Source organism: Larus michahellis, chromosome 29 (assembly GCF_964199755.1).
Source record: "Larus michahellis chromosome 29, bLarMic1.1, whole genome shotgun sequence".
Taxonomy (NCBI): Eukaryota; Metazoa; Chordata; class Aves; order Charadriiformes; family Laridae; genus Larus; species Larus michahellis.
This window is the reverse complement of record NC_133924.1, coordinates 966,631-992,823: the sequence shown is the minus strand read 5'-3', so window position 1 is coordinate 992,823 and position 26,193 is coordinate 966,631. Positions and strand designations below refer to the sequence as shown.

Here is a 26,193-nt window from a genome sequence, read left to right as displayed (position 1 = left end):
GGGGAAACCAATATGAGACCCCCCCCAAAATCCCTCATGGGAGTCCTGCTGCCCCCCCCCCCCCCCCGCCTTTTTCGAGGGGGGAGGGGGGCCCGTAACCACCCCCCAACCACCCCTGGGGGAGGGCGATGTGTGGGGGGGGTGGTTATTTTACAAGAGGTTGGGGGGGGGGGTGTGTGTGTGTGGATGGAAACAACATGGGAATGGGACCCCCCCCCACCCCCCTCCCCAAATCCTTCAGGGGGGTCCTGAGCCCACCCCACCCCCCGCCCCTTCCCCTCCCCCCCAATTTTTTTTTTTTTGGGGGGGGGGGGGGGGAGGGGGGTGTCTCAGGAGAGCTGGTGGGGGGCTTCGAGCATCTCCATGAGGAAGGTGTCGATGGGGGTGTCCCCGATGAGCTTGAAGAAGAAAAGATGCTCCAGGCATTTGAGGCCGATGGAGCGCAGGGCCGGCAGGCGCAGGAGCAGCTTGGCGAACCTGTTTTGGGGTGGGGGGGGGACGGGGGGGGGACGGGGGGGGGGGGACAGAGGGACAGAGGACGGAATAATTACCAAAAGGTTCGAAACCCCCCCCCCCCCGCAGCGTTTTTCCCCACATGAAGGTAGAAAAATCACAAAAAAAAGCTCGGGAGGGCGGTAAGGCGAGGGAATCCGCTCCGGCTACGATTCCCGCCCCCCCCCTGCCCCCCCCCGCCATTTTCGCCCGCAAAACGCAGAGGGAGGAGGGCGTTAAGGCTGGAAATTCCACGGCCGAGCTCGGCCGTAATCCAGCGCTTTCCGGGGAAAAGGGGATTGGGCCGACGGAACCGATAAGCTGCGGCCTTCGTTACCCCCGAGCCGACGGTTTTGTTCCGACGTTGACGAAAAACGCCGTCCTCGGCGCGAAGCTCGGCTCCGTAGAACGGCGTTCCAACGTCAAAACGCGCCTCCGGCCCCAAGGCTGCCCGACCTCCCCCCTCTGGAGCGGGCGCCCTGAATTTTTCGGAAACTCCGCCTTTCGATGGGAGGCGCGAGACTTTTGACGCCAACCGTAAGGAAGGTATTCGGGACTTAGAGGCGCTCAAATTCCCCCCGAAGGTAAAAAATAGGATAAAAAAAAAAAAAAGAGCCCAGGAAAGGGGGGATACGAGGGAAGACGCCATCGTGAACGCGTCAAGGAGGATTCTGTCACCATCCGCCTTTGACTCCCGGGACCAGGCGACGAGGCTGAGCCTTTCTTCCCCCCGCGCAGGGACGCCTTTGGGTAAGACTTCCGACTATACCGAGCGCTTCCTCGGGAAACTTAAGAAATCCCGGAATCCCAGAATTGTCGGGTTGGAAGGGACCTCTGGAGATCATCCCGTCCAACCCTCCCCCCGTCAGAGCAGGGTCACCCAGAGCAGGCGGCGCAGGAACGCGTCCGGGAGGGTTTGGAATGTCGACGGAGACGGAGACTCCGCCACCTCTCTGGGCAGCCCGTGCCAGGGCTCTGCCACCCGCAGAGTGAAGAAGTTCCTCCTCGTGTTGAGGTGGAACTTCCCATGGTCAAGTTTGTGCCCGTTACCCCTTGTCCTGTCGCTGGGCACCACTGGAAAGAGCCTGGCCCCATCCTGACACCCCCCCTTGAACTATTTACAAGCGTTGATAAGATCCCCCCTCAGCCGTCTTTTTTCCGGACTGAAGAGACCCAAATCCCTCAGCCTTTCCCCATCAGAGAGATGGTCCATCCCCTCGGCATCTGGGCAGCCCTTTGCTGTCCCCTCTCCAGCAGTTCCCCGGCCTTCTGGAACCGGGGAACCCACAGCTGGACCCAGCGCTCCAGATGGGGCCTCCCCAGGGCAGAGCAGAGGGGGAGGATGAACCTCCCCCCACCTGCTGGCCATGCTCTTCTTGATGCCCCGCAGCGTGCCACTGGCCTTCTCGGCCACCAGGGCCCATCGCTGGCTCATGGGCGTCATGGTTGTCCACCGGGACTCCCAGGTGTCTTTCCGCCAAGCTGCTCTCCAGCAGGTCGGCCCCCAACCTGGCCTGGTGCAGGGGGGGGGGTTATGTCGTTCCTCCCCAGGTGCAGCGCACCCTACGCTTGGCCTCGTAGAACTTCACGAGGTTCTTCTCCGCCCAACTCTCCAGCCTGGCCAGGTCTCTCTGGATGGTGGCACGGCCTTCTGGGGCGTCAGCCACCCACACCCCCCCCCCAGCTTTGTGTCATCACCAAACGTGCTGAGGGTGCCCTCTGTCCCTTCCTCCAGGTCATCGATGAATATATGGAAGAGGACGGGACCCAGCACTGACCCCTGGGGAACACCACTCCTCACTGACCTCCAACTACACCCCGTGCCCCTAATCACCACCCTCTGAGCTCTCTCTTCCAAGCAGTTCTCCATCCCCCCCGCGCTTCCAAAGCTTCCCTACGAGGACGCTGTGGGAGATCGCCTCGAACGCCTCGCTGAAGCCAAGGCAGACGACATCCACCGCCCTCCCCTCATCTCTCCGTCCAGTCACGCCATGGTAGAAAGCTATCGGATTGCCCAGACATGATTTTCCCTCGGTGAATCCATGTTGACTACTTCCAAGAACTTTCTTTTCCTCCACGTGCCTTGAGATGACGCCCAGAACGAGCTGTTCCAGCATCTTTCCAGGGATGGAGGTGAGGGTGACCGGCCTGTAGTTCCCCGGCTCCTCTTTCCCGCCCTTTTGGAAGACTGGAGGGACGTTGGCTTCCCTCCAGGCCTCAGGCACCTCGCCTCTTCTCCGGGACCTTCCAAAGATGACGGAGAGCGGCCCGGCAATGATTTCCGCCAGCTCCCTCAGCACTCGCGGGTGCATCCCATCGGGATATTGTGGATATTTAATTGATCCCTCACTCGATCCTCCTCAACCAAGGGGAAATCTTCCCCTTTCCCTGTTCCTTTCTCCAAAGTCTGGGACGCCGGAGGGCTTGGGCCGAGCAGTAAAGACCGAAGCGAAGGCGGCATTCCGTAACTCCGCCTTCTCCGCATCCTCCATCCCCACAGCTCCCGCCTCATCCAACAGCGGGCCCACAACTTCTCTGGTTTTCCTTTTGCCTCCGATATACTTGAAGAGACTCTTCCCGTTGAGCTTGACATCCCTCGCCGGGTTGAATTCCGAGGAGGCCTCGGCTTTCCTCGTTCCATCCCCGCCTAATGGCGGACCCTCCGAGCTCTGTCTCCCACCGGCTTTTCGATCCGCCCCCGCCGTCCCTCCATCTATAACGCCACCGAGGGCCTGAGAGCGGCCGCGCTCCTTCGGGAAGCGCGACTAGACCGAAGGCGCCCTCCGCCATTAGCGCGGGGGGAAAATCGTTAACGGTTTAAGAAATTAAACGCGAGCGGGCTGACGGCGGGGAATCGGGCATCGCTCGGAATTTAAAACCCGGCCGCACTCAGCCTCCCGCCTCCGGGGAGGAGCGGGAGAACACGAGGGGGGTTATTTTGTGCCAAAACTACTTTGCTTTTTGACGCGACGCGGCTGGGGGGGGGGCTTTTGATTGCAGGGGGAGGGGGGGGCACACATAATTTACACACACACCCCCCCTTCAAATCCCCCCTCCCTACCTGCCCTGTTGCTCCGGATACTTCTGCTTGCAGTAGGATTCCAAGGAAGCGTAAACCTTCTCCCGCAGCAGCTCCACCTCGGCGGGGTTGGAAAGGCCCTTGGCGTCTGCGGGGAGGGAAAAGGGGATAAAAAAGGGGGAGGGGGGCACTTAGGGACACACATACTCCCCCCCCTCCGCCCCGTAAGTCCCCCCTCCCCGCAAGCGTCGTACCCGGATTGAAGAGGATGATGGCGCGAAGGCAACCCAGCTCCGTCTTATCCATCCGCATGTCCCGCATCTTGGAGACCAGCTCGGTCAGCACCCTGTGGGGCAGGTGCGTGTGGGGGGCGGGGGGGGGCAAAAACCCTCCATGTGGCAGATCCCCTCCTGCAGCCCCTCCCTCCCCCCCCCCCAAACTCACTCCATGGGGCAAATCCCCACCTCTAGCCCCCCCAAAAACCCCTCCGTGGGGCAAAACGCTCCCTCTGGGGGGCAGATCCCCTCCTGCAGCCCCCCAAAAACCCCCTCCATGGGGCAAATCCCCACCTGTAGCCCCCCCCCAGAAAAAACCTCCATGGGGCAAATACTCTCTCTGTGGGGCAGATCCCCTCCTACAGCCCCACAAAACGCCTCCATGGGGCAAATACTCCCTCTGGGGGCAGATGCTCTCCTACAGCCCCTCAAAAACCCCCTCCATGGGGCAGATACTTTCCTACAACCCCCAGAAACCCCCTCCATGGGGCAAATTCCATCCTGTGGCCCCCCAAAAACCCCCTCCGTAGGGCAGATCCCCTCCTGTAGACCCCCAAAAAACCCCTCCATGGGGCAAATCGTCACCCGTAGCCCCCCCAAAAAACCCTCCATGGGGCAAACGCTCCCTCTGTGGGGCAGATCCCCCCCTCGAGCCCCCCAAAAACCCCCCTTTCCGGGGCAGATCCACCCTGGGCACCACCTCCGTAGGGTACCCACGTCCCTCAGACCAGCTCGGTCAGCACCCTGTGGGGCGGGGGGAAAAAAAGGGTGTGGGGGGGTATAATTTGGGGGAGAGGGGTAACTATGAGGCCTAAATGCCCCCCCCCTGCCCCACACCTGTCGAAGATGGCCCCCACGCCGGCGCTGTGGGCGCTGTTGCGGTGGACGTGGAGGCCGGTGGCCAGGAGGATGCCGTCCTTGACGGAGATGGAGCGGTGGGAGAAGGAGGCGATGAGCAGCTCGTTCCAGCCTGGGGGGGAGGGGGGGGGGACACGGGGACGACACGCGGCCGTTAGACCCCCCCCACCCTTCCCCATGTCAGCCCCACACATCACCGTGGGGCTGACATCCCCCCGCTCCCAACCTCGCCTGGCCCAGCCCGGCCCCATGGCGCCACCGAATACACTCAGGGAGCCCAAAATGCGCCCCCCGGCCAAGGGGCAGACACTCCCTCCCAGTTCTCCATGGGGCAGACACACCCCCTTCCGCCCCACATTGCCCCCTCTAACCCCAAAGTGCCCTTTCCATGGGGCAGGTGTCCCCCCTGCAGCCCACCCTCGGGGTATCCCCAACGTGGAGCAGATGCCTCCCAGACCACCTCCCTCCGTGGGGCGAATGCCCTCCTGGACCCTCCAATGTCCCCCTCCATGGGGCAGATCCCCTCCTGTGGCCCCCCAGAATCTTCCCCATGGGGCAAATACTACCTCTGGGGGGCAGACCCTCTCCTGCAGCCCCCCAAAAACCCCTCCATGGGCCAGATCCTCTCCTGCAACACCCAGAAACCCTCTCCGTGGGGCAGATCCCCTCCTGTAGCTCCCCAAAAACCCCCTCCATGGGGCAAATCCCCACCTGTAGCCCCCATAAAACCCCTCCATGGGGCAAACACTCCCTCTGTGGGGCAGATCCCCTCCTGCAGCCCCCCAAAAACCCCCTTTATGGGGCAGATCCACCCTGGGCACCACCTCCGCAGGGCACCCAGCGCCCTCAGAAGACCCTCCACACCCCTAATGTGGGGCAGAAGAGTCCCCCGTCCCCCACCCGTAAGACGCCGTGGGGCAGCCCCCCATCCCTCCTCACCCGCCCGCAGGAGGATGACTTGGTCGTCCAAAGGCAGGTCGGAAAAATGGGGGATCCTCTTGGCCCACTCCACCAGGGTGAAGAGCTGCTTGTCGGCGGCCTGGCAGATGTTGGTCACCGGGTCATTGGGCTGATGAGGATGTGGGGCGGGGGGTGGACACATCAAGGGGTCAGCGAGGTGGTTCGGACCCCCCCCTCCCCCTCCTCCTCGTGTTCCGCCCCGCCCCCCCCAACCACAAAAACTCACCGAGCTGCCCCCGCTGCCGTCCACGTTTTGGTCCGATTTCTGCTCCACCGCCAACTCGGCCTCCAAGATCTTCTCCACCGGCATCTCCTCGTTGGCGTTGACCCCCAAGTCGCCATCGCCTTCCTTCTCCTTGCCGCGCTGGCGCTCCTCCTGCACGGCTATGGGGGTGACAACAGTCAGGGGGGAGGGGGGGCGTTCCGAGGGAGTCCATAACACGTCTCCCAGTCTTCCCAGTTACCTTCCCGCTTCATGCCGGTGGCCAGGCACTTCTGGTAGCGGCAGTACTGGCAGCGGTTGCGTTGGCGTTTGTCTACCACGCAGTCCTTGTTGTCGCGGCAAGTGTAGGTCAGGTCCTTGCGGATGGTCCGTTTGAAGAAGCCCTTGCAACCCTCGCAGCTGTACACCCCATAATGCTTCCCTGGCGGGGGGGCGGGCAGGAAGAGAGAGAGAGGTCAACTGGGCGCCCCCCAACCTGCAGGATCGCCAACTTCTCCTCAGGGTTGGAGAAGGTTGAGCAGCCAGCCCCGTGAACGTGGCGCCGGGCTTCTGTGGGCCATCTTGAGGAGGAACGAGGTGGCCCCGGTATTTCACCGTGGGGAAGATCAAGGTGGCCTCGTCCCCCATGTCCCACCTCAAAAAGAACCAAGGTGGCCCCATACCCCATCCCAAGAACGACCAAAGTGGCCCCATATCCCATCCCTAAAAGAACCAAGGTGGCCTCATTCCCTGTGTCCCACCTCAAAAAGAACCAAAGTGGCCCCAAACCCCATCCCAAGAAGGACCAAAGTGGCCCCAAACTCCACCCCACAAAGGACCAAGGTGGCCTCATCCCGTGTCCCACCACAGAGAGGACCAAGGCAGCCCCAAACGCCATCCCAAGAAGGACCAAGGTGGCCCCATGCTCATGTCCCACCCCAGAGCACCCAAGTGTCCCCATACACCACGTCCCACCACAAAAAGGATAAAGATGTCCCCATCCTGTGTCCCACCCCAGAGAGAACCAAGGTGGCCCCATATCACATCCCAAAAAGGAAAAAGGTGGCCTTGTCCCCAGGTGTCCCCAAGTCCCATGGAGACCCCACAGAACACCAAGATGTCCCCACAGAGACCCCACAGAATGCCCAGGTGTCCTGGTGCCCCACAGGGACCCCATGGAGGACCCAGCTGTCCTGGTGCCCCATAGGTTGCCCCCCAAAGAACCCAGGTGTCCCAGGGACACAAGTGTCCTCACAGCGACCCCCTGGAGGACCCAGTTGTCCCAGTGCACCACAGAGACACCACGGAAGACCCAGATGTTCACACAAGGACGTTGCAGAGGACTGAGGTGTTCCAGTGTCCCACAGAGGACCCAGGTGTCCCAGTGCACCACAGGGACGCCAGGCAGGACCCAGGTGTCCCTGCGGGAACCCATCTGGACAACCCAGCTGTCACAGTGATCCACAAGGCCACCACAGAAGACCCAGAAGTTCCCACAAAGACCTTACAGAAGACCCAGGTGTCCCAGTGTCACGCAGGGATCCCATGGAACACCCAAATGTTCCCACGGGGCCACCACAGAAGCCCCAGATGTTCCTACAAGGACATTACATACGGTCCAGGTGCCCCAGTGTCACACAGGGCTACCACAGACTACCCAGGTGTCCCCTCAAAGCCACAACAGAAGCCTCAGATGATCCCACGAACAACTTGCAGAGCACCCAAACATCCCAATGTCACACAGGGGCCCCATGGAAGACCCAGATGTCCCCATGGGGCCACCAAAGAAGCCCCAGATGACCCCACAAAGACCTTCAATGAACACCAAAGTGTCCCGGTGTCACACAGGGATCCTGTGAAAGATTGAAATGTCCCCACAAGGCCACCACAGAAGTCCCAGATGTTCCCACAAAGACTTTACAGATGATCCAGGTGTCCCCGTGCCACACAACGATCCCATGCACCACCCAACCATCCCCACAGAGCCACCACAGAAGCCCCAGGTGATGCCACAAAGACCTTACAGAAGACCCAAGTGCTCCGGTGTCACACAGGGACCCCACGGAAGACCCAAATGTCCCCATGGGGCCACCAGAGAAAATCCAGATGTTCCTACAAGGACTTTGCCAAGGACCCAGGTGTCTCGGTGTCACGCAGGGACCCCATAGAACACCCAAATGTCCCCACAGGGCCACCACAGAAGCCCCAAATGATCCCACAAAGGCCTTACAGAGGACTCAGGTGTCCCGGTGTCACACAGAGATCCCATACAACACCCAAATGTTCCCACATGACCACCACAGAAGCCCCACGTGTTCCTACAAGGACCTTGCAAAGGACCCAGGTGCCCCGGCGTTACACAGGGACCCCACGGAGGTGCCAGATGTCCCCACAGGGCCACCAAAGAAGCCCCAGATGATCCCACAAGGACCTTACACAGCACCCAAATGTCCCGGTGTCACACAGGGATCCCATGGAAGACCCAAATGTCGCCGTGGGTCCACCACAGAAGCTCCAGATGATCGCACAAAAACCTTGTAGAGCACCCAAGTGTCCCAGTATCACACAGAGATCCTGCAGAAAACCCAAATATCCTCATGGGGCCACCACAGAAGCCCCAAGTGACCCCACAAAGACCTTACAGAACACCCAAGCGTCCCGGTGTCACACAAGGACCCTGCAGAAAACCAAAATGTCCCCACAGAGCCACCACAGAAGCTCCACATGTTCCCGCAAAGACCTTCCAGAGCACCCAACTGTCCTAGTGTCACACAAGAACCCCATGAAAGACTTAAATGTCTCCACAGGGCCACCACAGAAGCTCCAAGTGACCCCACAAAGACTTTACAGAAGATACAAGTGTCCCGGTATCACACAGGCATCCCGTGGAAGACCCAAATGTCCTCATGGGGTCACCACAGAAACCCCAGAGGATCCCACAAGGACCTCACATAGCACCCAAATGTCCCGGTGTCACACAGAGATCCCGCGGAAAATGTAAATGTCCCCATGGGATCACCACAGAAGCCTCAGATGTTGCCACAAAGACCTTACAGAAGACCCAAATATCCCAATGTCACACAGGGATCCCGCAGAAGACCCAAATGTCCCCATGGGGTCACCACAGAAGCTCCAGGTAATCCCACAAACACCTTACATAGCACCCAAGTGTCCCGGTGTCAGACAGAGATCCCGTGGTACACCCAAATGTCCCCCCAGGGCCACCACAGAAGCCCCATATGATCCCACAAAGACCTTCCAGAGCACCCAAGTGTCCTGGTATCATGCAGGGATCCTGCAGAAGACCCAAAAGTCCCCAACGGGGCCACCCCAGAAGCCCCAGATGATCCCACACAGACCTTGCAAAACACCCAAGTGCCCCGGTGTCACACAGGGATCACACAGACATCTCATGGAAGACTCAGATGTCCCCGCAATGACACCACAGAAGCCCCACATGTTCCCACAAGGACTTTGCAGAGAACCCAGGTGTCCCAGTGTCACACAGGGATCCCACGGAAGACCCAGATGTCTCCACAGGGCCACCACAGAAGCCTCAGATGATCCCACAAAGACCTTCCAGAGCACCCAAGTGTCCCGGTGTCACGCAGGAATCCCGCAGAAGACCCAGATGTCCCCACAGGGTCACCACAGAAGCCTCAAATAATCCCACTAAGACCTTCCAGAGCACCCAAGTGTCCCGGTGTCACACAGGCATCCCGCAGAAGACCCAAATGTCCACATGGGGCCACCACAGAAGCCCCAGATGATCCCACAAAGACCTTGCAGAATACCCAAGCGTCCCAGTGCCCCCCCCAAGGATCCCCGTGGAGCCCCCCAAATGGCAGGTACCTGAGGAGCGATCCCCGCAGATGGCGCAGAGGCGTTTGCCGGCCACGCCGGGGCCGTGGGGGTGACACGGGACGGCTCGGATCCCCAAGGGGGGCTTGACGTCATCCGAGCTGCTGACGGGGTGCAGCCCCGAGAGGTTGACTGTGGAGTTGATCTGCGAGACATGGGTGGGGGAAAAAGGTGGGCAACACCAGTGGGACACCCCGCCCCCCCCTTGGCTTCTTCCCACCCCACGCCCCCCACTTGGGGGGTTGCCCCCTTACCTGGGGGCTGCTAACGGGGCCGTAGGCGATGGCGGGGGTGGCGGGGAGGCCCGGGGAACCCATGGAGGAGCTGATGACGGGGAAGGGGGAGCCCAAGGCGGCGCCGGGAGAGTTGAGGGAGGAGGTCATGGCCGAGCCGATCATGGAGGGGGGGTGCAGGGGGGCCGACGGCTCCGGGGGGGGCGGGGAGGCGCTCAGGGATGAGCTATCGGGGCTCCGGCAGTCTGGGGGTGGGGGGAAATGGAGGGGGGGTGTGTGAGGGACCCCCCAACTCCATCCCTGACCCCACCAGTCCCTGCGCCCCCCACTCCTGGCCAGGTCTGAAGGACCCCCCCAAGTGTGGAGCCCCCCAGGTGCTGTTCTGCATGCCGCCCCCCCCCAGCCCCACCTCAAGACCCCCCCAACCCCTAGATCCCCCCCGGAACACCCAAGATTCCCCCCCCAACTCCAAGATCCACCCCCAACATCCCCCCCCCAAGCCCAGGATCCCATTCCCACCCCAACCTGTAACTCTCCAGACCCCCAACATCACCTCACGACCCCCCCAAACCCACAAGCAGCCCCCCCAAAGCCCCCTTTTGCACCTCTGGCCCCCCCAATCCATAAGCTTCCCCCCCCCCAGCCCCGCCTTTGCACCCACAGCCCCCCAACACCACCTCAGGACCCTCACACACACCCAGAAGCACCCCCCAAAACCCCTAAGCATCCCCCAAAACCCCTTTTACACCCCAAAGCCCCCCCCAAACACACAAGCACCCCCACTCCCAGCCCCCCCTCACCTCAGGATCCACCCCAACCCATAAGCACCCCCCCAAACCCAGAAGAACCCCCCCCAACCCCACAAGCACCCCCCAAAGCCCTCCCGCACCCCAACCCCACCCCAGGCCCTCCCCAAACCCCCTTTCCCTCCCCCTCTCCCAGCCCCCCCCTCACCTCAGGATTCCCCCCCCGCCCAATCCCTATGGCTGCCCCTCCCCCAACGCTAACCGCGGTCGCTGTCGCCCATCCCGCGTTGCCGGGGGGGCTCCGGCCTCTCGGACCGACCGACCCCCCCCCCCCCGCCGCCGCCGCCACCGCCGCCGCCCCCCCCGGGCTCGGCCTGCTCCGGGCGCCGCCGCCTGCGGGCCCCACCGCCCCACAATGCCCCGCGCGGCTCCCGGCATCCCCCGCGCCAACCCTCCCCTCCCCGCCGTGCCCCGCTTCCAAGATGGCGGCGGCGCCTTCAGCCACTTCCGCCCCGGCTTCTTCCCGGCTTCCTTTCCCGCCACGGGCGAGAGCTCGCGAGAGCTCGCGGGAAAAGGGGCGGGGCCGCGGTGCCACGTCGGGCCCGGAGCCGGAGGGAACGGAGCGCGCAGACGGTGAGGACCCTTCCCGGGGCATAGAGAGGGGGATAGAAGGGCCCCGCCGCCGGCCGCTCTGCCGCCCCCCCCCGCCCCTTCACTCTATGGCCGGGCCCACCGCCCTCTCTACGGCCCTTCCCGCCGGTTTCCGTGCGGTGGCCGCTCCGGCCGCTTCTTCCCCCTCTCTATGGTGCCCCTGGGGGGCCGCTCTGCACCCTCAGCCCTTCGTCTCTGTGGTGGGGTCGCTCTGGCTCCGCTTCGTCTCTATCGTGTGGCCCCTTAGGACCGCTCTAGCCCCCCGTCCCGCCACTCTGGGATCCGTCTCTATGGTCGGTTCTATGGGTGCTTTTGGGGCTTGTCTGGGCACTCATCCCTTCGTCTCTATGGTAGAGTTAGTTGGCGCCGCTCTATCTCCTCTTCAGCTCTATGGTGTGGCCCGTTGGGGCCGCTCTAGCCCCCTGTCCCACCACTCTGGGCTCTGTCTCTATGGTCTGTCCCTTGGGAGCCATTGGGGCTTGTCTGGACACTCATCCCTTCATCTCTATGGTAGGGTTGGTTGGTGCCTCTCTGTCTCCTCTTAATCTCTATGGTATGGCCCGTTAGGGCCACTGTAGCCCCCCATGTCACCACTCTATGGCAGAACTGAGGGTGCCTCTCTGGGCTCTGTCTCTATGGTCTCCCCCCCCCCACCTTCCCCCTCACCTCTGGGAGCCATTGGGGTTTGTCTGGACACTCATTCCTTCAACTCTATGGTAGAGTCAGTTGGTGCCACTCTGTCTCCTCTTCATCTCTATGGTATGACTTATTGGGGCCGCTCTAGCCCCCCATCCCACCACTCTATGGCGCAACCAAGGGCGCCACTCTGGGCTCTGTCTCTATGGTCTCTCCCGCCACCACCCTTGGGAGCCGTTGGGGCTTGTCTGGATGCTCATCCCTTTGTCTCTGTGGTAGGAGCCATTGGTTGACCCGTCTCCCCTCACCGGGGCAATGGCGGCGGCCGCCCGGACACGAGGACTCGGCGCTGCCCTCACCGCCGCCATTGCCGTGCTGGCCCTCTGCCTGCTGCCGGCCCCCACCGCCTCGCACGAGGGTGGCCACTCGCACGAGGACCTGCACCACGGCCACGGCCACTCGCATGAGGGCATGTACCACGGGCACCACGGCCACTCGCACGAGGACCTGCACCACGGCCACTCGCACGAGGGCATGTACCACGGCCACGGCCACTCGCACGAGGACATGTACCACGGACACGGCCACTCGCACGAGGGCATGTACCACGGCCATCATGGCCACTCACACGAGGACCTCCATCACGGCCACAGCCACGCGCACGAGGGCTTGCACCACGGCCACTCGCACGAGGACATGTACCACGGCCACTCGCATGAGGGCTTGTACCACGGGCACCACGGCCACTCGCACGAGGACGCCCACCGCCCCTCGCACGAGCGTTTGCCCCCAGATCCCCCCAAACCGCCACCCCCGCGGAAGGACACGGTGACGCTGTGGATGCACGTGAGTGTGTCGTCCCCCCCCCCCCCCCAAAGACCCCTTGGGGATGTTGTGGGGGGGAGGGGGAGTGGCACCCTGTGACCCACACCCCACACCCCCCCCCGCCCCGTCCTGCGTGTCCCCTCGCAGACGATGGCGGCCACCTTGGTGATCAGCGCCGCCCCGTACCTCGTCCTCTTCCTCATCCCGGTGGAGTCCAACGCCCCCCGGCACCAGGGGCTCCTCAAGCTGCTCCTCAGCTTCGCAGCGGGGGGGCTGCTGGGGGACGCCTTCCTCCACCTCATCCCCCACGCCCTGGGTGAGTGTCCCTTTCTGCATTGTCACCGTGTCCCCGTCCCCGTCCGTCCCCCCCCCCCCGGCCACCTTGGGGACAGCGGGGATGTGGTGGCGCTCACCCTCCTGTCCTTTGTGTCCCCCCCGCAGCCCCCCACGCGCATCACGGCGAGGGCGGTCCCGCGCACGCCCAGCCGGGCGGCCACGGCCACTCGCACCACGGTAAGGACACTTAGAGGGGGTGGGGGGTGACCGTGGGGACAAGGAGGGAACAGTGCCACCGCTCACGGTGTCCCCCTGGCCCAGGCCAGGAGCACGGCCGCATGCTGACGGTGGGGATGTGGGTGCTGGCCGGCATCGTGGCCTTCCTGGTGGTGGAGACCTTCGTGCGACACGCCAAAGGTGGCCACGGCCACAGCCACGGCCACGGTAGGTGACATCTCTGCGGGGGGGGGCGGGGGGGGGGGGGACACTGACCCCCCCCACCACCACCTCGTTGTCCCCCTCCCCAGGGGTCAAGGCCAAGAGCAGCTCCAGCGAAGGTGAGGAGGAGCCGGGGGCGGCAGGGCGACGGGGGGAGAGGACGGCCACCAAGGGCCACCGCGGCAAGAGCCGGCCGGCGGGGAAGGCCACCGAGGAGTCGGGTATGGGGATGCGGGGACACCGCGAGGGGGGGGGGTGACAAGGACTGGGGAGGACCCTGATGGGGACAGGGACAGTGGGGATGGGATGGGGGACAGGGATAGGGGGGCAAGAGGGACCCCAATGAAGACAAGGACACTGGGGGGGGTGACGAGAACTGGGGGGGGACCCCAATGGGGACAGGGACACTGGGAGGGGGGACAAGGACTGGGGGAGGACCCTGATGGGGACAGGGACAGTGGGGATGGGATGGGGGATGGGGACAGGGGGGCAAGAGGGACCCTGATGGGGATGGAGACACTGGGGGTGGGACAGGGGACGGGGGACGGGCAAGAGGGACCCCAGTGGGGACAAGGACACTGCGAGGGGTGACAAGGACTGGGGAGGGCCGCGATGGGGACAGGGACAGTGGGGGTAGGACAGGGGACAGGGATGGGGGGGCAAGAGGGACCTGGATGGGGACAGGGACACTGCGGGGGGGGGGGGGGCGGGGGAAGGGGATCCTTCCAGGGACAAGGACAGGAGGACAAGAGGGACCCCAGTGGGGACAAGGACACGCGGGGTGACAAGGGCTGGGGGGGGGACACCAATGGGACAGGGACAATGGTGGGGAGGTGACAAGGACTGTAGGGGGGCCCCAGTGGAGACGGGGACACTGGAGGGGGGGGTGACAGAGACTGGAGGGGACCCCAGTAGGGACAGGGACACTGAGGGCAGTGACAGGGACTAAAAGGGACATGGGGACCCCAGTGGGGACAGGGACACTGGAGGGGGGGTGACAGAGACTGGAGGGGACCCCAGTGGGGACAGGGACACTGAGGGGGGTGACAGGGACTGGAGGGGACCCCAGTGGGGAAGGGGACACTGGAGGGGGGTGACAGGGACTAAAGGGGACACGGGGACCCCAGTGGGGATGGGGAGACTGGAGGGCGGGTGACAGCGACGGGAGGGGACCCCAGTAGGGACAGGGACACTGAGGGCAGTGACAGGGACTAAAAGGGACATGGGGACCCCAGTGGGGACAGGGACACTGGAGGGGGGGTGACAGAGACTGGAGGGGACCCCAGTGGGGACAGGGACACTGAGGGGGGTGACAGGGACTGGAGGGGACCCCAGTGGGGAAGGGGACACTGGAGGGGGGTGACAGGGACTAAAGGGGACACGGGGACCCCAGTGGGGACGGGGACACTGGAGGGGGGTGACAGAGACGGGAGGGGACACGGGGACCCCAGTGGGGATGGGGACGCTGGAGGGGGGTGACAGGGACTAAAGGGGACACGGGGACCCCAGTGGGGACGGGGACACTGGAGGGGGGGTGACAGAGACGGGAGGGGACAAGGGCCATCTCCAGGGCCACTGGAGCAGGGGACATCTGGGAGCTTGATGGGGGACAGGCACCCTGTGGGGCAAGGGACAGGAGGGGACAGTGGGACCCCACGGGGACACTGGGACAGGGAGGGGGGTGACAGGGAAGGTGACGTCCCCCGGCTGTCCCCGCAGCCATGGAGGTGTCGGGGTACTTGAACTTGGCGGCCGACGTGGCTCACAACTTCACGGACGGGTTGGCCATCGGGGCCTCCTTCCTGGCGGGGACGGGCTTGGGGACGGTGACGGCGGTGACGGTGCTGCTGCACGAGCTGCCCCACGAGGTGGGCGACTTCGCCATCCTCGTCCAGTCCGGCTGCAGCAAGCGCAAGGTGAGAGGTCCCAGTGCTCCCAGTTAACCCCCAGAACCCCCCCCCCCCGCCCCACACACCTCCCCGGTACCCCCCAGTGTCCCCAGCAACCACGGTGTCACCAGTACCCCTGGTGTCCCCAGCGACCGCAATGTCCCCAGTGACCACAGCATCCCCAGTACCCCGGTTTTCCCAGTGGCCGCGGTGTCCCCAGTACGCCCAGTGCTCCCAGTAACCAGTGTCCCCAATACCCCACAGTGTCCCCAGAGACCCAATGTCCCCAGTGTCCCCAGTACCCCCAGTGCCCCTGGTGTCCCCAGCACTTCTGGTGCTCCTGGTGTCCCCAGCACCCCCAATGTCCCCAGTATTCCTGGTGTCCCCAGTACCCCCAGTAACCCGGGTGTCCCCAGCACTGCGGGTGTCCCCAGTGTCCCCAGTACCCCCAATGTCCCCAGTATGCGTGGTGTCCCCAGTATCCCCAGTAACCCTGGTGTCCCCAGTGCCCCTGGTGTCTCCAGCACTCTGGGTGTCCCCAGTGTCCCCAGTACCCCCAATGTCCCCAGTATGCCTGGTGTCCCCAGTACCCCCAGTAACCCTGGTGTCCCCAGCACTGCGGGTGTCCCCAGTGTCCTCAGTACCCCCAATGTCCCCAGTATTCCTGGTGTCCCCAGTACCCCCAGGTAACCTCGGTGTCCCTAGTGCACCCAGCATCAGCAGTGTCCCCAGTCCCCCCAGTACTTCTGGTGTCCCCAATATTGCCGGTGTCCCCAGCATTCCTGGTGCCCCTGGTGTCCCCAGTACCCCCAGCACCCCCGATGTCCCCAGTACTCCCGATGTCCCCAGTACCCCCGGTGCCCCTGATGTCCCCAGTACCCCTGGTGTCCCCAGTACCCCCAGCGCCCCCGATGTCCCCAATGCCCCCGGTGTCCCCAGTACCCCCAGCACCCCCGATGTCCCCAGCAACCCCGATGTCCCCAGTACCCCCAGTGCCCCCAGCACCCCCGATGTCCCCAGTACCCCCACCACCCCCCAGTGCCACCATGTCCCCAGCACCCCCGATGTCCCCAGCACCCCCGATGTCCCCAGCAACCCTGATGACCCCAGTACCCCCAGTGACCCCAGCACCCCTGATGTCCCCAGTACCCCTGGTGTCCCCCGTACCCCCGGTGTCCCCAGTACCCCCGGTGTCCCCACCAGTGCCCCCCAGTGCCACCGTGTCCCCGCCCGCAGGCCATGCGGCTGCAGCTGGTGACGGCGCTGGGCGCGGTGGCGGGGGCGGCCTGCTCGCTGCTGGCGGAGGGGGAGGCCGCCATGCTGGGGGTCCTGCCCTTCACCGCCGGTGGCTTCATCTACGTGGGGACCGTCACCGTCCTCCCCGAGCTGCTGCGGGACGCGGGGCCCCTCCAGTCCCTGCTCCAGCTCCTGGGGCTACTGGCCGGCGTCGCCATGATGGTGGCCATCGCTCACTACGAGTAGGGGACCGTGGGAACGAGTTGGGGGGGGGGGGGAGGGGTGGGGAGGTGTCCCCAGTCGTGTCCCCCCCCCCCTTACATGTGCCCCATTTTAGGGGGGCTCATCCCTCTGGGGAGGGGGAGCCACCTTCAGCCAGGGACCAATTTGGGGGGGGGGAGCCGGGGAGCCCCATCATTTCAGGGGGGGCTCACTGGGATGGGGGGGGCTCCCCGATTTAGGGGGGGGGTTCCCTGATTTGGAGGGGGGTCTCCTTGGGATTGATTTGGGGGAGGTCCCTGATTTGGGGGACTCCCTGGGAAATGGGGGGCCCTCCTGATTAGGGGGGTCCCTGGGATTGGGGTGGGTCCCTGATATGGGGGGGCTCCCCATAATTTCGGGGGGCTCACTGGGATGGGGGGCGTCCCTGATTTAGGGGGAGGGCCCTGGGATGGGGGGGGCCCCCTGATTTGGGGGGGGTCCCTGATATGGGGGGGTTCCATGAGATTGGGGGGGGCCCCTGATTTGGGGGGGTCCCTGATATGCGGGGGGTTCCATGAGATTGGGGGGTTCCCTCACTTGGGGGGGCTCCCTGGGATTGGAGGGCTCCCTGATTTGGGGGGGGTGTCCCTGATATGGGGGGGCTCCCTGATTTTGGGGTGTTCCTGGGATGAGTGGGGGCTCCCTGGGATGGGGACCAAAGTGGGGGGGGTGGGGGGGTGTGTGACACGTGGTGGGGGGGAGACACCCAGGCATCCGGGCCGTGGGGTGCCCTGTTGCCGGGTGGATTTTGGGGTGTTGGGGGGGGGTATTTTTTGTAATGACTGTTACGGATTATGGCTTTGATTAATTAAAAAAGAAATGTTGAGCTGAGCCGGACGGGCCCTGAGGGCATCCATGGGGCCAGGCCCTACGGGGGACCCAGGAATCCGGGTGACGCCAAAAACCCACGGAAAAAAAATGGGAAAAAAGCGGGGGGGAAATTAGGGCTGTTGGAGGACCGACCATAGAGTGGGGCTGTAGAGCGGTCGCGCGTCGTGCCCGCTCCGCGGCGCCTCGCTGGTCACTTCCGGTGCCGCCATGGCCTCGGCGGGGCGGCTCGGCGGGGCCGTGGCGCTGGTGACAGGTGGCCGTGACGTGGTGTGGTGTTGGGGGGGGACGACACCCACGTGGGGCGGGGTCACGTGTGACGTGGGGGGCGTGGGGACACGGGGAGGGGGGGACTCACAGAGTCCCCAAGGGGGGGGTGACAGTCACCAAGGGAGGGGGGAGGTGACAGGCCCCAGGCGGGGACATTCGGGGGGACACAGGCCTCTGTGACGGGGGGCAGATGGGGGGGACACGGGGGGACAACCCCCTGTGACACGTGGAGGGGGCGTGACAGCCCACGGGGGACCCTGGCGTTGGGGGGGGGGCGGGGGGCAAACCTCTGTGACACATGAGGTGACAGAGCCCATGGGTGGCGCTTTGGGGGGGGTGACAGACCCCACTGTTGACACCGTTAGAGGGGTGACAATGCCTGTGACACTTGGGACAGGGGACAGACCCCACGGGTGGCACCGTGGGAGGGGAGGGACAATCTTTTGTGACACTTCAGGACAAGGGACAGGCCCCACGGGTGGCATTTGGGGGGGTGACATACCCCACAGGTGGCACCATGGGAGGGGGGATAATCCCTGCGACACCAGGGACAGATGCCATGGGTGACACTTGGGGGGGGTGAAACACCCCATGGGTGGCACTGGGGGGGGTGACAGACCCTCCGAGTGACACTTGGGGGGGGTGACAGACCCCACGGGTGGCACTTTGGAGGGGGGACAGGCCCCACGGGTGACACCGTTAGAGGGGCAACAATCCCTGTGACACTCGGGACAGGGGACAGACCCCACGAGTGACGCTTGGAGGGGGGTGACAGGCCCCATGGCTGACACTTGGGAGGGTGAAACCCCCCACGGGTGACACTGGGGGGTGAAATTCCCCCCCAGGTGACACTTTTGGGGGGGGTGACAGACCCCACAGGTGGCACTTTGGGGGGCTGACAGACCCCACAGGTGGCACTTGGGTGGGGGGGACACAATCCCCTGGGCCACGTGGGGTGGGTGACAGATAACCCGTGGGGGGGTGTCCTGAGTGGGGCACCCCACGGGTGACCCCCCCCCCACGTGTGTGACACACACCCCCCCCACCCCCCCACCCCGGTGTGACAGGAGGTGCCAGCGGTATCGGCCGGGCCGTCTGCGCCCGCCTGGCGCGGGAGGGCGCCCGGGTGGCGGTGGCCGACCGGGATGAAGCGGGGGCTGGGGACACCGTGGGGGGGCTCCACGCTGGGGGGGGGACACCCCACGCCGAGATGGGGAGCCCCCCCCACCGGCCCCACGCCGCCTTCGGGGTGGACGTGGCCTCGGCCCCCAGTGTCACCCAGCTGCTGGCCCGCGTCCAGGTAAACCCCCCCCTCAAACCCCGAGTGGGGACACAGGGGGGGCCCCATGTCCCTCCCCCCCCACCCATGTGTGTGTCCCCACCCTCCCCCCGGTGCAGGAGCATTTTGGGGCCCCCCCCAGCGTCTGCGTGGGGTGCGCCGGTGTCACCCGGGACGAGTTCCTGCTGCGGCTGGGGGAAGGGGACTTCCAGGAGGTGCTGGGGGTCAACCTGACGGTACGGGGACATTTTGGGGACAAGGGGGGGCATGGGGACATCAGGGGACATCGAGGGGCATGGGGGACACGGGGACATGGGGACATGGGGGACGTTAGAGACAGGGTGAGATCAGGGGAACATGGGAGGATATGGGGACATGGAGGACATGGGGACATGGGGGACATGGGGGGGACATGGAGGACATGGGGCCATCAGGGGGACATGGGGGACATGGGGGGGACATGGAGGACATGGGGCCATCAGGGGGATATGGGGACATGGAGAGACACAGGGGGGGCATAGGGACATCAGGGGACGTGGGGACGGGCAGACGTGGGAGGATATGGCAACATAGGGGGACATGGGGACAGGGGGGACATCAGGGACAGGGGGACATTGGGGGAACATGGGGGATATGGGGACATGGGGGACACGGGGACATGGGGGACATCGGGGGGATACAGGGACATGGGGGGACATAGGGACATCAGGGGACATGGGGACTGGGGGACACGGGAGGATATGGGGACACGGAGGACACGACATGGGGGACAGTGGGACGGGGACAGGGAGGACACAGGGACATTGGAGGGATACGGGGACATGGGAATGGGGACAGGAGGGTCGTGGGTGATATGGGGGACATTGGGGGACATCGGAGGGACATGGGGACATCGGGGGGACGTTGGGGATGTGGGGGGCACATGAGGGACACGGGGATATGGGGACAAGGGAGGACATGGGGACATCAGGGGGACATGGAGGACATGGGGACATCCGGGGGACAATGGGACAGGGAGAGAGAGAACACAGGGACATTGAGGGGACATCAGGGGACATGGGGACAGGAGGGACATGGGGGATATGGGGGACATGGGGACATCAGGGGAACATGGGGGACCTGGGGACATCAGGGGGATGGGGACACGGGGGGACATTGGGGATGTGGGGGGGAGATGCGGGACACAGGGGCACGTGAGGTACATGGGGACATATGGGGGACATCGGGGGGGACATGGGGGGATGGGGACATGGAGGGGGACATCCCCCGCCCTCCATGGCCCCTTGTCCCCCCCCAGGGGACCTTCCTGGTGACACAGGCGGTGGCCCGGGCGCTGGTGGCCGCGGGGGCTCCTGGTGGCTCCATCATCCACGTGGGCAGCATCGTGGGCAAGGTGGGCAGCGCCGCGGGGTTGGGGACAAGGACAAGGGTGTCACCCCCCACATTGGTGTCACACACACACACCCCCCCACTCCTGTCACCCCCCCACCTTGTGGCACCCCCTCCTCCTGTCACCCCCCCAAGGTGGGCAACCTGGGCCAGGCCAACTACGCGGCGTCCAAGGCCGGGGTGGAGGGACTGACCCGGACCTGTGCCAAGGAGCTGGCCAGGTGGGGGACATGGGGACACCGGGGGGGGGGGGACGGACACCCCGAGCCCCACGGGCACATGCGGGGACAGGGGGGGACATGGGGATGGGGGAGTATGGGGGAACAGAGGGACAGGTGGGACACGGGGCACAGGGGGACATGGGGACATAGAGGGCACATGGGGACATAGAGGGGACATGGGGACACCGAGTTGGGGGGGACACCCCGAGCCCCACGAGCACATGCAGGGACAGGAGGGACATGGGGATGTGGGGGGACATGGGGACATAGGAGAGATATGGGGGTGGGGACATGGGTACATGCGGGGACAGGGGGGACATGGGGGAACATAGGGACGGGGGGGACATGGGGATGTGGGCGGAGGTGGGGACATGGGGGGGACATGGGGACACTGTGCGGGGGACACGGGGACGGGGGGGGCATGGGGTGACGGGAGGACACGGGGGCATGGGGACATGGGAATGTGGGGGGCGTGAGAAAACGGGGGGAACATGGGGACACTGGGGGGGAGATGGGGACATGGGGGGGACATAGGGACACTGGGGGTGGGACAGGGGGACACAGGGGGACAGGGGGACATGGGGACACAGTGGGGGGGGACACCCCGAGCCCCACGGATGTCCCTGTCCCCCACCCCCAGGTTCGGGATCCGGTGCAACGCGGTGTTGCCGGGGTTTATTGTCACCCCCATGACGGACAAGGTGCCCCCCAAGGTGCTGGAGAAGGTAATGGGGGGGGGGTGACACGGGGAGGGGACACTTGGGGACACGGATGGGGTGACGCTGTCCTGGCTCAGTTTGCAGGGATGGTGCCGATGGGACGCCTCGGGGACCCGGAGGGTGAGTGGAGACATGGGGGGGACGTGGGGGGACATGGGGACGGGAGGGGACAGGGGGGACACGGGGGGACAGGGGGACATGGAGACAGGAGGGGACAGGGGGATGGGGGGACATGGGGTGACACGGGGACACGGGGGGACATGGGGTGACATAGGGACGGGGGTCATGGGGATGTGGGGGGGGACAGGGGGACAGGGGGATGTGGAGGGACAGGGGGATGTGGGGACATGGGGGGACATGGGGATATAGGGGGGACATGGGGATGTGGGGGGACACAGGGACGGGAGGGGACAGAGGGACAGGGGGACATGGGGGCGGGGACATGGGCCCATGAGGGGACAGGGGGGACATGGGGACAGGGGGGTAAGGGGGCATGTGGGGACGGGGGGGATATGGGGACATGGGGACATGGGGATGTGGGGATGTGGGGACAGGGGGGACGTGGGGACAGGGGGGACATAGGGACAAGGGGGACACAGGGGGACATAGGGGGGACATGGGGGGACAGGGGGATGTGGGGGGACACGGGGACACAGGGGGACAGGACGGTCCCCTGGGTGTCACCGTGTCCCGTCCCCCCCCCAGACGTGGCGGACGTCTGCGCCTTCCTGGCCTCGGAGGAGAGCAGCTACATCACGGGGGCCAGCGTGGAGGTGACAGGTGGGGACGTGCTTGTCACCCCCCCCCGGTGTCACCCCCTCAGTGTGCCTGTGTGTCCCCCGGTGTCCTTGTGTCTTCCCCCCAGTGTCCCTGTGCCACCCCGCGGCAGTGTCCCCATGTCCTTTCCCAGCGTCCCCATGTCCCCGTGTCCCCCTGTCCCCCCCCATTGTCCCTATGTCCCCTCCATGTCCCCCCCAGTGTCCTCATGCCCCCCATGTCCCCTTGTCCCCCCACATCCCCATGTCCCCCCATGTCCCCATCTCCCCCCCAGTGTCCCTATGTCCCCCCCCATCCCCTCAGTCTCCCTGTGTCCCCCCATCTCCCCATGTCCCCCCATGTCCCTGTGTCCCCCTGTCCCCCCCCAGTGTCCCCATGTCTCCCCCGTGTCCCTGTCTCCCACGCAGTGTCCCTATGTCCCCCTCGTGTGTCCCCCCAATGTCCCCACGTCCCCCCCGTTTCCTCATGCCCCCCCAGTGTCCCCATGTCCCCCAGTGTCCCCATGTCCCCCCACAGTGTCTCCATGCCCCCCCAGTGTCCCCATGGCCCCCCCTTCCCCATCTCCCCCCCAGTGTCCCCATGTCTCTCCCATGTCCCCATGTCCCCCATCTCCCCATGCCCCCCCGTGTCCCTCTGTCCCCCTCACAGTGTCCCCATGTCCCCCCCATCCCCATGTCTTTCCCCCAGTGTCCCCATGTCCCCCCCATGTCCCTGTGTTTCCCCCCCCATGTCCCCTTGTTGTCCCCCCCCCAGTGTCCCTGTCCCCACAATCTCTCTCCTTTCAGGGGGACTCTTCATGTGACAGATCCGGACAAACCCCCCCCCGTGTCACCCCCCCCTGTGTCACCCCCTCCCAAATAAACGGGGTGACACCCCCCCCCCCCCCCCGCTGTCACCGCCTCTGCTGTCGCGTGGATGTCACCTGCTGTCACCCAGGCATCCCCCCCAGGTGTCACCCCCCTGTCCTGCGGGGGGTGACAACGGGGGGTGGGGTTCTCAGGGTGGGGGGGTGGTGTCCCAGACACCTGGGTCCCCTGCCCTACAAGGCGGGGGGGGGTCTTGGGGGGGGTCCCCCGCCCGGACACTTGGGTCCCCCGTCCTTTGGGTGACAATGGGGAGGTCTCAGGGGGGTCCCCCACCTGGATACCTGGGTCCCTTGCCCTAATTGGGGTGACGGGGGGGGTCTCGGGGGGGGGTGTGTGTCTCCCATCCGGACACTTGGGTCCCCTGCCCTAAATGGGGTGACAAGGGGGGGGTTTTGGGGGGGGGGGTGTCCTTTATAGGGTGACAAGGGGGTGGTTCTTGGCTGGGGGAGGGAGAGGGGTGTCCCCTTGTCCGGACATTTGGGTCCCCTGCCCTAATTGGGGTGACAACGGGGGAGGGGGGTGCCTCCCATCCAGGGGGGGGTCCTCCAACCCGGACACTTGGGTCCCTTGTCCTGTGTAGGGTGACAAGTGGGGGGGGGGGGGGGGAGTGTTTTGCGGGGGGAGGTTCCCCACCCGGACACCTGGGTGCTCCGTCCTGCGTGGGGTGACAACGGAGGGGGTGTTCTGGGAGGGGGTGTTTGGGGGGGGGGGTGTGTCCCCCACCCGGACACTTGGGTCCCCTGTCTTAATTGGGGTGACAACGGGGGGGTCTGGGGGGGAGGGTCCCGGACACGTGGGTCCCCTGCCCTACAAGGGGGGGGTCTTGGGAAGGGGGCGGGGGGGGGTGGTCTCCCACCCGGACGCCTGGATCCCTTTGCGCTGCCTCAGTTTCCTCCCCCTTTCCATCCCCCCCCCCCCCCCCCGCCACCCCGAGCTGGGGCCGGGGCCGGGGCCCGGGGACAAAGGGGGCGGGGGGGAGGGGCGGAGGGGGAGGGGCGGGGGAGGGGGCGGGGGCCCCGTTTGAAGCCGGCGCCCGGTGGGGGCCCGGGAGATGCCGCCCATTCAGGGCCCCGTCACTCGGGGCAACCGGGGCTTTAAGGATGGCGGAGGGGGGGGGGGGGGAGAGTTGAGGGGGGGTGTCCCGGGGGTCCCCGCGCTGGGTGGCCCCCACCCGGGGGGGGGGGGGGAAAGGGGGGGGGGCGGCCCCGGCTTTGTGCCCCGCCGTCCTCCGCCATTACCGGCCGCCGGGCGAGCGGGACCGGAGGGAGCGCTCCGGTCAGCGGGGTTAGAGGGGGCGAACCGGGCCGGGGCGGGGGGGGGTTTGGTACGGTTGGAAGACGGGGGGGGGGACGACACCCCACGGGTGTTCGTGGGAAGGAAGTGGGGGGGGGGGGCGGGAGAGGGGCACCGGAGGGGGGGTCCCGGTGGAGGCGGGGATGCTCCCCGGTGGGTCCCGACCCGCTCCCGGTGGATCTCGACACCCCCCGGGATGCTCCATCCCGCTCCCGGGGGGTGCCGGGACCCCGTCGGGATGCTCCATCCAGCTCCCGGTGGATCCCGGAATGCCCTCGGGATGCTCCGTCCCGTTCCCGGTGGATCCCGACCCGCTCCCGGTGGATCCCGGACCCTCCTGGTGAATCCCGGAACCCCCCCGGGCTGTTCCATCCCGCTCCCGTTGGTTCCCGACGGGCTCCGGGTGGATCCCGGACCCTCCCGGTGGACCCCGACCGGCTCCCGGTGGATCCCGACCCGCTCCCCGACGGACCCCGACCCCGGCCCCGGTGGTCCCTGCCCCCCCCGGGATGCTCCCACCCGGTCCCTAACGGAACCCGGAACCCCCAGGGTGCTGCATCCCGCTCCCGTTAGTTCCCGACCCGCTCCCGGTATATCCCGACCGACTCACGGTGGATCCCGACCAACTCCCGATGGACCCCGACGCCGGCCCCGGTGGTCCCCGGCCCCCCCGGGATGCCCCGATCCGCTGCCGGTAGATCCCGACCCGGTCCTTAACGGATCCCGGACCCCTCCGGGATACACCGACCCGGCCCCCGACCCGCTCCCGGTGGTCCCCGGACCTGCCCCGAGATGCTCCGACACGGTCCCGGTGGATCCCGACCCGCTCCCTGTGGATCCCGATGCGTTCCCGGTGGTCCTGGGACCCCCCCCCGGCATGCTCCATCCCGCTCTCGGTGGATCCCGATGCGGTCCCGGTGGTCCGCGGACCCCCCCGGGATGCTCCAACCCGGTCCCCGACGGAACCCGACACCCCCCGGGATGCCCCGATCCACTCCCGGTGGACCCAGACCCGGTTCCCGGGATACTCCTGTCCGGTCCCGGATTCCCGGGCTCCCCCGACTCGCCCCCCGACGGATCCCGACCCGCTCCCGGTGGTCCCCGGCCCACCCCGGGATGCTCCGACCCGCTCCCGGTGGACCCCGACCCGCTCCCTAACGGATCCCGGATCCCCCGGGATGCTCCGACTCGGTCTCCGGTGGTCCCCGGCCCCCCCCGAGATTCCCCAATCCGCTCCCCGATGGATCCCGAGCCACTCCCGGTGGTCCCCGGACCCCCCGGATGCCCCGACCCACGCCCTGGTGGACCCCGGATCCCACGGCTGCCCCCGCTGCCGTCCCCGGTGGATCCTGACCCGCTCCCGGTAGACCCGGTCCCCGGGATGTCCCAACCCGTTCCCGGCGGCCCCCGACCCTCTCCCCGGTGAACACCGGACCCCCCCGAGCCGCCCCCACCCGGTCCCCGTTGTTCCATCCCCTGTTCCCCCGCCACCGGCGGCTCCTCCCGGGGGTCCCCGATGGTACCGAGCTCCCCACGCCCCCCACCACCCCCCCCGCAACGCGTGTCAACGGGAAGGAGTGAGCCCGGCGGGGCCGCCCCGCACGGTTCGGGCTCCGGCTGCTCGGGGCGACCCCGGGACCGGGGATCCCGGGGGTCCCGGTGCCCACCCCCCCCATGCCGAGCACCGGCTCGT

General features: G+C 65.9%; 3 protein-coding genes across 5 annotated transcripts; 2 read left to right on the top strand and 1 right to left on the bottom strand.

Annotated features, from left to right (window-relative positions):
- Positions 1-51: 51 nt before the first annotated feature.
- On the bottom strand, positions 52-11,067 carry RXRB (retinoid X receptor beta). 2 transcript variants are annotated; one of them, XM_074567727.1, is made up of 10 exons: positions 10,909-11,067; positions 9,922-10,145; positions 9,659-9,812; positions 6,069-6,248; positions 5,831-5,988; positions 5,584-5,713; positions 4,624-4,756; positions 3,766-3,857; positions 3,554-3,659; positions 52-477 (listed from the first exon to the last, which is right to left on the bottom strand). In XM_074567727.1, exons 1-10 carry the CDS (start codon positions 10,925-10,927, stop codon positions 330-332), a joined length of 1,344 nt encoding a protein of 447 aa, XP_074423828.1. In that variant the 5' UTR covers positions 10,928-11,067; the 3' UTR covers positions 52-329. The 2 variants fall into 2 exon arrangements, with proteins under 2 accessions (XP_074423828.1, XP_074423829.1); XM_074567728.1 differs by having other exon boundaries at positions 5,584-5,683.
- A 142-nt stretch (positions 11,068-11,209) lies between these two features.
- Positions 11,210-17,688, top strand: SLC39A7 (solute carrier family 39 member 7). Its single transcript, XM_074567706.1, has 8 exons — positions 11,210-11,279; positions 12,213-12,779; positions 12,906-13,074; positions 13,200-13,271; positions 13,356-13,478; positions 13,562-13,693; positions 15,192-15,388; positions 16,598-17,688. The coding sequence occupies exons 2-8, from the start codon at positions 12,249-12,251 to the stop codon at positions 16,841-16,843; spliced, it is 1,470 nt and encodes a 489-aa protein (XP_074423807.1). The 5' UTR covers positions 11,210-11,279; positions 12,213-12,248; the 3' UTR covers positions 16,844-17,688.
- A 194-nt stretch (positions 17,689-17,882) lies between these two features.
- Positions 17,883-23,225, top strand: HSD17B8 (hydroxysteroid 17-beta dehydrogenase 8). 2 transcript variants are annotated; one of them, XM_074567790.1, is made up of 9 exons: positions 17,883-17,942; positions 19,024-19,256; positions 19,355-19,471; positions 20,533-20,628; positions 20,760-20,845; positions 21,486-21,570; positions 21,642-21,684; positions 22,270-22,344; positions 23,127-23,225. In XM_074567790.1, the coding sequence occupies exons 1-9, from the start codon at positions 17,897-17,899 to the stop codon at positions 23,141-23,143; spliced, it is 798 nt and encodes a 265-aa protein (XP_074423891.1). In that variant the 5' UTR covers positions 17,883-17,896; the 3' UTR covers positions 23,144-23,225. The 2 variants fall into 2 exon arrangements, with proteins under 2 accessions (XP_074423891.1, XP_074423892.1); XM_074567791.1 differs by lacking the exon at positions 20,760-20,845.
- The last annotated feature ends 2,968 nt before the right edge of the window (positions 23,226-26,193 follow it).